The following is a 13,130-nucleotide window of genomic DNA, read 5'->3' on the forward strand; positions in this document are numbered from 1 at the left end:
AGCGTTGGGAGAATTGAGAGAGAACCTTCTGCCCAGTATATGGACTGAAGGTCATCCAATTACCGGACATCCTCAATATCATTTAATATTCAGTTGTCTTATTTATATAAATACTTTTCTTTTGTGAATGTTTATAATTTCATTGCTCTAGTCTTTAGAAGTTACCAGTAGATTTGGAGAGAAATCCCATGTCTAACTGTATAATTATCTTAGCTTTATACTTGTAAGTTGATAGACAGACTAGTTATAGAATATAATTCTTATTTTTATTTTTATTAATGTGTACTGGTAATTTTCGTAGAGAATCCACTTTAATTTCACAGCATGCCACGTCCTTGAAAAGTCTCAAGCCGGCAAGCCTCAGACTGGCTCATACATAAGGTTCATGAGCCTGGCGCTCTTTAAAAGTAAAGTCTGTGTGCCTTTGCACTGATTTCTTGTTAAAATTGTGCCTTCCCCACATTAGCAGGATTCATGTCGCAAATCTCTAACCTTTGATATATTTCCGTCAGTCAGTAGCTACAGCAGCAACTATAACATGGTACCATCGATAGCATGACGCTATAGGATATACCGGTTTTTAGCACTACGGTAGTTCCACAAACACTACACTTAGCAACTCTGTTTGTAACTTCAGAATATTAATAATTTTATGAGTTAATAACTAATAGTCTTAAGACAATCACAGTCGCCTTGAATCACAGCATCATACTGATGACGGGCTAATTAGTGAAAATAGTGGGGAGAGAAGTAAGTAACAGAAAATAAACTGAATCATCTCTCATGGATATTAGCCGGATAATAACAGAACTTGCCACGCTAATCGCTCATCATTCAATCCTACTGAAAACTATCATGTTTTAAATATTTTGTGATAACCGTTGGAACTAGTTTAAGTTCATGAAGGCAACACTTGTAAAATTTGTAATCACGTTTAACCCTTAGTTGCACGGTGGTAACATACCATCAACTTAGCTTTAGATTTTTGCCTTTTAGTCAATAGTTATCATACTTAGGTCGTTTTTTTTCTTTTTTAGGTAATTTATTAGAGTAAGAGTATATAAAAGTATAGTTTTTCTCTACATAATTGTGTTTAAAAATTGCTATATAAATAAAAAAGCATAAAAAATGCCTTCTTTTTCGAAAAAATATATATTTTTGAAGAAACTTTTTTCACTAGGATAAATTAAAAATCCTTAATTAGGGATTCTTGAGGTCTCTGATCACGAATCTCAAGTGATAATTTTGAAGAATTGGCGAAAACAAAATCCTCCGATTAACAATTTTCAAGCTGTTATATCACTTTTTTAAGGATTTTGAAAACTGCCATCTTGAATTGAAAGTTTTGAAATTTTGACTTAAGATTCGTAATCAGAGACCCAAAAAACCCTCGAGTAATAGTTTTCAAGTATATTCATTGATTAGAAAAATATGTGAAACAAAGGATTAACCCATCATGAAAAATCTTTTTCATCACACGTGATGTGAAAGTACAGCTTTTCATGGCCTGTTTTGCGGGATGAAAATTATGTTTTGCCGACTAGCGGGAGGAAAATAAATTTAGCGGGGGGAAAGTAAATCCGGCGGGAGGAAAGTAAATAATTTTCATCCGTCCAAAACATGCATAGGAAACTGTACTTTCCATAACTTGTAATGAAAAGTAGTATGTTAACCACGGAGGAAATCAATTGCTGACGAGTTGTTAAGTTTGGATGCCCACGGCTACGTTAATAACCCTCGCCTCGGGCATCCAAACTTCACAACTCGTCAGCAATCGATCACTTTCTTCCCTAGGTTAACAATGTACTATTCCTTCGTCTTTGATAGTAATAGCTTAGCAACATTTTTATACATTACACGTTATTTTGGTTATGGCGGATATGATTTTCGTATTATAATATTATCGAAATATATAGATAGCAATATTTTGCTTACAAATAAAAATAAATTAAACTGACCTTTCTCAATTCCAGCCAAAGCAATGATAACGCCCAGCCATATCATGATTCTGCTCGAAGACATTTTATTGTAATCGCTTCATATGGTATGTATCACATATTGTAGGTTATAAACTGTAAACATAAAAATATAAATAATTATTTATTATTAACACTTAGTAATATTTAAACTAATTTTTCATCTGTAAACCTGGGTCTTTTGTGTCCGGAATAAATTGATTAATTAACTTATTTTTTAACTATCGTATTTATTTATCAAATCTACATGAATATACTTTTTAATCATCCTCCGATATACGATATAATGGGTTTGGAATATAAGAATGAAATTTTACTTTATTTATAAATTTATTAAAAAAATGGAAAAGGAACAGGACATTAAAACTCCAAGTTTATAGTCTAAAGGTATTCAGACAATATTTATAGATCAAAAACAAATCAAAAGTATATAGGGTAATTCGTTTTTGCATGGTCATGGCATAGGTATGTATAACCCTTAGCTGCCACTGTAGGATCAAGTAACACGGTAGTGTTACGCGGCAAGTAATTAAAAGACAGCGTGGCAATACCTACTTTTAAGCCAAATTTGAATCAAACTATATCTATGGGTATTTCCGATTGATATATCTTGTAATTAGTTTATTTAATCAAAAATCTAATAAATATTTTATAATATAATGTCAATATAAGATTTCCATCAAAACCACAAACATTTAAATCGGTTCGCACATTATAGAGATATTAATATTTGTATTCTTGAAGTGACTTTTTCCATCAATTTCTTCCAACCGAGATATAGTGTCTGCATCGGATCTCTTATTCTTTCACGTTACAGATCCATCTACTGCATCTTCTATCCTTTATTAGCTGTGATCTTATATAAACTGCAAGTGCTAAAACTCTACAATACAGGGTCTTTTCCTAACAGCGGAGCATAGGAGATTCGTGTTAGTTGACTATAGCACTCGGAATGATCGAATCTGAGAGCGCTGATTGGTCAATATTACGTAGTACCAACAGATAATAAGCCGTTGCCAATAGTTGGATACAAAAAATGAGATTCATCCGCCATTTTGGTGTGGAGAATGTTTACAGTAGCCAATCGTAGCAGAAAGAGATGTAAAATGGAAAAATGTCAAATGTTGCCGTTACTAAAGTAAAAATTGAATGCTTTGAATGAAAATGAAGAATATTCGTACTTTCCATTCATTATTTTCAATTTTTACTTTAGTAACCTTACCATTTGACATTTCTCCTTTTTACACCTCTTTCTGCTAGGATTAGCATGTAAATTGTAAACATTCTCCACACCAATATGGCGGATGAATCTCATTTTTTGCATCCAACTATTGGTAACGGCCTATTATATGTTGGTACATAGTACTACGCAATATTGAGCAATCAGCGCTCTCAGATTCCATCATTCCGGGTGCTATAGTCAACTAACACGAAACTCCTATGCTCCGCTGTTAGGAAAAGACCCTGTATATGTAACGTAAACTATAGGTTTTCAATACTGGCAGTACATAAACGAACGCAGCCACAGAATCATATTCTCAAACGTTGTAATTGGTGATAATACATGGTGGCTATTCTTATACTCTAATAAAATAAATATGAAATACGTTTAATTAGTTATGGAAGCTGTTGGCTAATCTAATAAAATAGAAGTGAGATACGTTAAATTAGAGTTTTGGGACATGCAGGTAGTGGAAAAGTAAATATTAATAACACATTTTCTGTACATAACCTCTCGTATTATTTTTATATTTTTATAAAATGTTTGACAGTCATCATATTGTTCAAAAAAGCAACAACAAGCATCAGATGAGAAAAAAGTAGTGTAAGTAATCAATTTGAATCTAGCAGCTGAATATTTTGAGTCTGCGCCATATGTGGATATTGGAGAATTAATTCAATTCGACGATGCTATGGATGATGATGAATTGAAATTTGCACCAAACGAAGGCATTGTATTTAGCATGGAGTCAGATATATAAAATTTTGAGATAAAGGTATTAACATTTATAAATACATAATTAAGTTTTAAAAGCTATGTATTGTTGTATTAATTTCAGATATATGGTGGAGAATTCTGTTTGGTATACGATGATATGTGATGCTTATTTTTGTAGACTAATAAAATAAAAATGAGATATGCTCAACTATATATATATCCAATTTAATTAAAACAAAATATCTCCTAATTAGCATTGTTTACATTATAAATTTGTCTTATAGCGTTTTTTCGACTCTACACTGCCTACACCGAGTGTAACCCTAAACCTAACTTTTGCTATCATAGATAGTTTATTGAAACTCTATTGGTAGCACTGGAACAGGAAAGCAAGCAAGCAACTTCAGGGTAAAAGCATAATCCGGGCAATACGAATTTCGATTATAAAAAGTCAAATACAAAATGTAAAATAATCAAGAAAAATATGCTATTTTCGAAATTTTATTTGATACAAGCAGAGATGAAACAGGAGATTGCTCATGCCGTGTCCTGAAGCAATCCTTGCTGGTAGGCGGCGCTTCGATCCCATCGTTTAGCTTCCTGCAGCTTCCAGATGATTATGCCCTCGCGCCATCTATCGAAACTGATGCGAAACAACACGGCAGAGCTTCGAATAGGGTAAAACAGATCTACATTAGATAATTTTATAATTTAAGAAAATATTTTTATTTTAGCGTAGAAAGATACACGAAACTAGCATTAATTTGTTAACAAACGAAATTAATAATAATACTTTTATTAATTTCGTTTGTTAACAAATTAATGCTAGTTTCGTGTATCTTTCTACGCTAAAATAAAAATATTTTCTTAAATTATAAAATTATCTAATGTAGATCTGTTTTACCCTATTCGAAGCTCTGCCGTGTTGTTTCGCATCAGTTGCGATAGATGGCGCGAGGGCATAATCATCTGGAAGCTGCAGGAAGCTAAACGATGGGATCGAAGCGCCGCCTACCGGCAAGGATCGCTTCGGGACACGGCATGAGCAATCTCCCGTTTCATCTCTGATACAAGTAGTGATGACACGGACGGAGATGATGATGATTTTGAATTATTACATATATTGTTGAAATCAGCTATAAATCAAAGGAAACGACTAAAGCTAACTAATTTCGTAGAAATTATACATGAGTATTCAGATGAAGAGGTAAAATAAAATCATTTGAAATTTGTATAATTGTACAAAAATGGCAGCCTCTATGTATATATATTTCTATTAATATATTTAGCTTCATATATACTAATATTTTTTATATCTCTATATAGTTTCGACATAACTTTCGATTGGATAAAAATACAGTAAATACAGTAATAAATTTGTATGCAAATTCTAAATATTATAAACATAAAACATATGAAACAGCAAAAACAGCTGTAGAAGATGTATTAACATTTTTATGGTAAAAAAAAATTATACGGGTTAGAGATTATAGGGTGACAACCCGAAAAATTTGAAAAGAGGAGAGAATTTTAAGAAAAAAAATCAAATACAACTTTTTAATATGATTAATATTTACAGAGTTACATAACAATTTGTTTGGGCGAAGGGCCAGTATAAATTTTTATACAGCTCGGAAAATATTAACAATATGAAGAAAATTCATTAAAATTTTTTATAGAAGTAATAATAAGGAAAAAATAAGTCTAATAACTTTTTACTATATTATTGACATTTTTCCAGTTATAGAACAAAATGTTTGGATCTAAATTGGCTACTCAGATAAACTACATAAATTGTTATGTAACTCGTTAAAAATGAACAATTTCAAAAAATCTATAGATTAGCTTTTTAAAGATTTTGTAATTGGCAATAAAAAACTCATACGAAATTTTTTCGTATCATTTACACTTATCGAATTACTTAACAATATGTTTGGACTACATATACTGTTGTGTTACTCAATAAATATTAATAATACGAAAAAATTTCGTATGAGTTTTTTGTGGCAAATTACAATATCTTTAAAAAGGTATTCTATACATTTTTTTATATTGTTCATTTTCAACGAGTTATATAACAATTTATGTAGTTTATCTGAGAAGCCAATTTAGATCCAAACATTTTGTTCAATAACTGGAAAAATGTCAATAATATAGTAAAAAGTTATTAGACTTATTTCTTCCTTATTGTTACTCCTATAAAAAATTTTAATGAAATTTCTTCATATTGTTAATATTTTCCGAGATGAATAAAAATTTATACTGACCCTTCGCCCAAACAAATTGTTATGTAACTCTGTAAATATTAATCATATTAAAAAGTTGTATTTGAATTTTTTTCTTAAAATTGTCTCATCTTTTCAAATTTTTCGAGTTGTCACCCTATAATCTCAAACCCTGTATATTAATAAAAATATGCGGTAGATATATAAATATATACTAATTATATATAATTAATAACATATTCTCCTTGGTACAAGGTTTGCAGCTAATAAAGATTCCTTAAGATGTGTTGCAAAACTATTTAGCTCCTCTATAACAACCGTTTTTTATCAAAATTTAAGAGTGATGAAATTTTTAGTTTATATTGCAAAAGATATAATTAAATTCCCAAGTAATTTAAACGAAACAAGTACAAAGTTTGAAGAAGTAAGTTCATTTTACAAATATCTGAAAATTGTAGATTCCAATTTTTTTATTTTTAATTTAAAAACACATATACAATATATATTGTAGTTTGGCAATATCTCTGGGTGTGTATAACACTTAAAAATATATACATTACTCTTACTCTTATAACTTTTTTTATATATTCTTACATATGTATTATATTATATATATTATTCATATCAAAAAATAGCAGGATATCCTGATGTAGTAGGCTGTATTGACGGAACTTTCATCAACATCAAAAAACCAGCACATAAAAACAAATCTACGTACGTGAATAGACACGATCAAGTTTCGATGTTATTACAGGCTATTTGCGATGAGAGAAGAAAATTTGTAGATGTTTTCACGGGTACTCCTGGAAAAATTCATGATGCTAGAGCATTTAATTTATCAAATATCGCTGCTATGCTTTCGAAGAATTGTGGCAGTGAGTACCACATTTTAGGGGATAGTGCATATCTACTAAGAACCAATTTATTGGTACCATTTAGAGATTATGATAATCTTGGACTAAATGAATCTATATATAATAAAAAACATTCTCAAACGCGAATAAAGATTGAAAACGGGTTTGGCCTCTTAAAAGGTTGATTCCGGCAATTAATACAGTTAGATATGTATACAATTATAAAAATTTCCAATTTTATAATATCTTGTTGTGTATTACATAATCTATGTATTGACTTTAATGGTTTACTGTTTCAAAATGAGGTTTATACAGATGAAGATGTAAACTATAAACAAGATGAAAATAATGCAATGGAATTGGAAAGAGGACGATTAAAGCGACTTTTGATAATGGAAAAATTATGTATAAACGATTAAATTTCCTTTACAGATAAATATAATAGTTTATTATCACACTTGTAAATAATCACATTCGTTATTTGTAAATATACTGTAGTCGACATATCACAATTTAAACTTTAATTATACCCTTAATAAGAAAACTCAAGAATTATTTAAAAATTAGAACTTAAACTTGTTTAGTGTTTTAATAACTCTGCTAAAAGTTTCATTTTTTCTTTGTGACGCCTTTCTTTATTCTCTTCTCTTTTCTATTCTAATTCCTTTTTTAATTTATAAAATTCATTGTATAATTCTTCTTTTTCTACCTATGAAAAAGAAATATTTGCATGTGTTCATAAATTATTGACAAATAACATATTTTTAGTAATGTAAACAATTTCTAATAAACTAAATTTTCATACCTTTCTTTTTATTCCTTTAAATTTACAGTCAGTAAACCTTTTATTATTTTCTCTTTCTGTTATGTCAGCGTTTTTTAATATTAACCTCCTTTTTTAATTTTGTAAAACTTCTGGAAGTATGCTATCATCTTGCGAAATAATTTTTTGTAATTCATCTTCAAATGGTATATCTATCCTGTTGCTTCCTGATCTGATATTATTATCAATTACACGTTTCTTCATACGTAAGATAGTTTTGTACTTATTTTCAATTTGTGTTGGACTCCTGTTGGTATACATGTCTTTATTTAAATCTTTACTAATTTGAAGCCACATCATTTTCTTGGTCTTAAAGCGTTTAGTAGGGCCAATTTTACTTAAATATTCATAGCACTTATCAAGTATGAATCTAGTTTCTTGTTCTAGAAGATAAAACAATTAATTGTAAGGTAATAATAAATTTAAGTACACTTTTATACTTAGGACTGTATTTAGAGGCGTCACTTTCACTTAATATTAAAAAAATTAAAAGCAGTATTTTTGCTATAATCTATAGACTCAATGTAAAATATTTTTGTATGTAATAATATGAATTTTTAAAATACCTTGAAACACTGTTTTTTCTTTCTCATCTGTATTCCAGACTGGATCATCAACAAGTTCTTCATTTTCTTTCTTATTTAATCCGAAAACTGAATCGTAATTAATTATTTCTTCATATTGTTTCTCATCTGTGTTGAAGGTTTGGTGGTCAACAATTTTATCATTTTCTTTTTCGTCTATATGGTAGACTCGGTCATTAACAATTTCATCGTTTTCTTCCTTGTCTATAGTAAAGATTGGGTAGTCAGCAAGCTCTTCATTTTCTTTCTCATTTACACTGAAAACTGGATTGTACATAATTATTTCATCATTCTCATTCTCATCTGTGATGAAGACTGGGTCGTTAAAAATTTTATCATTTTCTTTCTCTTTTGTATTGAGGATCATTTCGTTGATTAGTACATTTATTATTAGTATGTTCAACATCCTTATTCTTTTCTGCGTTATTTTTATTTTTACTATCATATATTAATGACATATTTCTAAAACAAATACAGTTTGTAATACATATACTACATATAATAAAATAAAAATTATCTTCATGCACTCACTCTAATGAATTATCATTTAAGCATCTGTAAATTGTATAATTTCTTCTCTCTGGTACATGTATCACACCTTTTTTTAAAAGCTTATGAAAATATCGTATAACGTAATTATCACATTCTGAAATGAATAAATAATTATTATTAATTTATAAGCTGAACATTTTAATCTTACAAATTTACCTGATAGTTTTTTATATGCCTTATCATCTGGAGCGACAAATAATATAAAACTTGTATTTATTTTAAAATAAATTTCCATTCTTGGAAAATTGAGTACTGGATTTAATTATATAAGGAAGTAACGCCCTGTTACCCAGATCAAGTATCAACCCAGTTTACAGTAGAAATCAGAAAATTCGTATAAAATTGCACTACACCAAAAAAGCCGTCATTATGCTACGCTGTGACGGCACGGCACGTCTAATCAAGGCTACCAGAAATTCTCGTAACAATTAAAAATAACTAGAAACCGGTAACAAAAGTTAGGTTTACGGTTAAACTCGGTGTAGGCAGTGTAGAGTCGAAAAAACGCTATTATTTACAGAGGTAATTTCAGAAAGAAGAAAGAGCATTTAGAGTAGTGGAAAATTGACTTAGCTGTCACATATTTGCGTAAAGGTATGCAAATAAAACATTTTAACATACGTAAACTCTTGGTGACTAATTATTGTAGATAGAGGGTTTAAGTAATAAATAGATCTTTCACCATTTAAAATTGTCATTAATTGTTGTGTATGTATATAAGAGTGTTAATCTTATTAGAATAAATTTAACAACAATAAGTATTGGTTTCTGTTAATCAAAAAATTAATTTATTAAATCATATTTACAATATTTACATTAATTATACAATTACCTGTTAATCAAAAGAAACAACAATTAAGCTTATTATCATCACTTCTGTTCCACTCGATTATTACTCTCATTAAAAATCTATTTGTTCTTTTGCTTTTGCAATCTATCTCTCTTAACACTAAACGTACCAAGCGGGGTTAAATGACCCTTTTTAAATGTAAACACACGTGTATAAAAAATCCTCGGTACGTTTAGTGTTAACTGTTTCAATTACTTATCCTCACGTAACGTATTATTTTCCAGTCTTCAAAATTTGCAAATCATCCTACCTATTGTTCCATCTAGCGGTATCAATTAAAGGCGTGCGTAGTAATTAAAGCGCGTCAAATTTCAAATAAAGAAAATCTTTCTTTATATGTATATTTAAATAGAAAGTCTGGGTACTATTATGTTTGAGATTAGCTTTAAGTAGCAAAGCAACAATTAAAAGGAAAATTATATTGAAAAATACGTATCCAAATTTAATTCAAACAAATTATCTCTTAATTAGCATTTGATTGTATTATAATTTTCTCTCCTTTACAGGTTATTTCAGAAAGAAAAAGGAGCATCTAGAATAGTGGGAAATTTACTTAGCTGTAACATATTTGCGTAAAGGTATGCAGATAAATCATTTTAACATACGTAAATTGTTGGTGATTAATTTTAATGAGTATAGAAGGTTGTAGTAATAAGTAGATCTTTCATCATTTCAATTTTTTATTATCTGGTGTATATGTATATTGTAACCTATCGCGGATATTCACTAAGTGAAAGGCGAGTGAACGCCAGACAGGCACAATGCACACGGACTTTATGATTTAATACTTTTAAAGTTTTGGGCGCCAGGCCTATTTTATTATAGACCAGTCCGCGGCCTTCCCGGCTTGAGTTCTCTTAGATTTGAGTCCTGCCCACGCATCTAACAAGTACAATTCTATTAGAGTAAATATTAAATTCCAACTTTTACTATCTATTATTCAGTTCCTTTATATTCAAATTACAGTCCCCTCTCAAGCATACTACTTTACACTAATAAGACTAATTATAATCATTATATACATTTTAACATCTTACAACTTCCCATTTTATGGATCACTAATAGATCCTTAACATTCATATAATTACTCTAGAGGCCTAATTTACATGAGTCTAAATTATAAAATCCTATACTGTGAGCTTAAATAGACTGATTATATGCTCAATGTCCTCCAGGACATTATAGTTAGTTTAGGCTGGTGGTTTAGCCCCATCAGAGTCCTAAAAGATTCTTCGCAGTCTATTTCCCTCTTCGCACTGCCCTTTTATTCTATGGTAGGCACTGCGTAAGCCATCCAATGCTCATTCCTCTGATGGGTATCCCTTTCGACCCATGCTCCTGTGGCATATCTTGTCTATCACTGACTGGCTCTTCTGGTAAGACGGTTTCCTACACCGGATTGTTTGCACATAGTCTTTAAGGACCTGTCGGGAAGAATATTTGGGCTTCGCTTGCCCCAGGTACTTGCCTTGTACCTCTCTTTTCTTTTGCCTGACAGGCTATGTAGCCTATTGCTGATGGGAGAGGGTCCCACTAGGTGATTGTTTTTATATTATGCTAATTAATCTCCTATTAGCCTCCTCAATTACAATTCACCTTCACTAAATGAGCATCAGCAGCATGAATTCATATTTTACCATCTATATGGTTCATATGCTACTCTGCACCCCCAATAAAATTTCTCTGCCATCAGCAACAGTCCTTACCACGCCCCGCCAAGAGAAGAGGCTTTCGCATAGATTACGGAAAGCAAATAAGCCAAAGGAGTAATCCTGGCGCCTGTAGGTTAGGTTATAAATACACGTGTTACCACTTACCTTGGCTTTTCTCCTTTTTCCTTTTGTCTATTTCCTCTATTTATCCTTTTAATTATCCCTTTGCTTTATCCTTTCCTTTTTTTTTATCCTTTATTTTATCCTTTTTTAATTGGTTCCTTGTTTTGGCCTGACCGTGTCCAGGGGTATCGAAGAAGTGCCACGAGGCAACGGGGTTCACAGCCAACCCCACTACTGTCGCCGCTCGCTGGTCACGCACACAGCTACATCGATACGTGCGTGTCTCGGCTTTCGCCGTTGAAGTTCGGTTAGCTCCGGTGAGGTATGAGTACGAGAGGGATGAATATACTTTTCTCGGACCTCTTTTTCGCTCTCTATTTCTCCCAAGTTTAGCCAACGACCCGCGCCAAACTCCTTTTCCACGGTATCAGCCGGCTCGATGCAATGGGAAAATAAATTTACTTTTTGACAATTATAATTCATGAAAATTTTTAAATGTTATTACAATTTAACAATTATTCTGAAAATGGTAAAAAATTATAATGAAAAAAAAAATAAAAGTAACAAATAAATAATATGGTCCGTGACAGTAATTGAAAGAAAAAATCCTTGTTATATTGCACAAAATGATCACTGAAGTGTGACATTTAAAATTCATAAAATAAAAAAAAAATATACGAAAATATATTAAAGATTGATTAATTTGAAAAAATGGTTAAAAATTAGATAAAAACTCGACCATTCTCTTGCAATATCACTGCACCGATAGCAATTCGGATTTGCAATTATGACCAAATTCATTAATATGTACTATGAAATGTAAAAATCTGACCTAATTTTTATGTTGAGAGCCTAATAACAGAAAATGTGGGGCTTCTCGGAAATTTCTTCGGTTATTTTCCAGTATGGAACACCTAAGCGATCTGAAATATCCTAAAATATATGCAAAAATAATAATAGGAAATAAAAATAGGACTTAATATATCACAATGTGAAATAATGTGAAGAAATAGCTCAAACCATCTATTTTAAAACTTTTTTTATGCAAAATTTGAGTGTAGAAGGTACTTCCGCCTTGAAACTTTTGCAAATTCATATATAATTGTTGATAACTAAATAATTATTGCTCCAGAATGTACTTAAAATAAAAGTTTATTGAAATTGAGTTTTACGCTATGATATTGATAAATCTGACTTTATCTCTGCATTGAGAAGCAAATAACTCAATTTCTCATGCTTCTCGGATGTTTCTTCGGCTATAATCAGGTATAATATGTCCGAATGAACACAAATAGATGCTATTAATTATTAATAACTTATGTGGGAATCAAAATTGGGAATTCTAAGCTATGCTACAAAATAATAACCAGAAATGGCTAAAATTGTCCAATTTCAAATTGATTTTCTACAAAATTTAAGTATCCTAGGCGCTTTCGGTTTGAATTTTTTGCAATTTCAGTTATGTCCGAAGAATCATCCGAGAAATACGAGAAATTCAGTTATTTGCCTCTGAATATTTGCATAAAGTCAGATCTTTCAATATCATAGGGTA

At 30.7% G+C, this 13,130-nt stretch overlaps 1 protein-coding gene and 1 pseudogene across 1 annotated transcript in view; one reads left to right on the forward strand and one right to left on the reverse strand.

The window, feature by feature from the left end:
- LOC136778025 (opioid-binding protein/cell adhesion molecule-like) overlaps positions 1 to 13,130 on the reverse strand; it is a 1,000,824-nt gene that overhangs the window by 691,826 nt on the left and 295,868 nt on the right. The window contains exon 2 of the mRNA XM_066734634.1: positions 1,959 to 2,072. Coding sequence (XP_066590731.1) covers positions 1,959 to 2,022 — 64 coding nt within the window. The 5' untranslated portion in view covers positions 2,023 to 2,072. The remainder of the gene's footprint in view (positions 1 to 1,958; positions 2,073 to 13,130) is intronic.
- LOC136778085 (uncharacterized) lies at positions 6,331 to 7,413 on the forward strand (annotated as a pseudogene).

Source organism: Prorops nasuta, unplaced genomic scaffold (assembly GCF_024137725.1).
Source record: "Prorops nasuta isolate Cenicafe-Biocafe unplaced genomic scaffold, Cenicafe_Pnas_1.2 PNAS00013, whole genome shotgun sequence".
Taxonomy (NCBI): domain Eukaryota; kingdom Metazoa; phylum Arthropoda; class Insecta; order Hymenoptera; family Bethylidae; genus Prorops; species Prorops nasuta.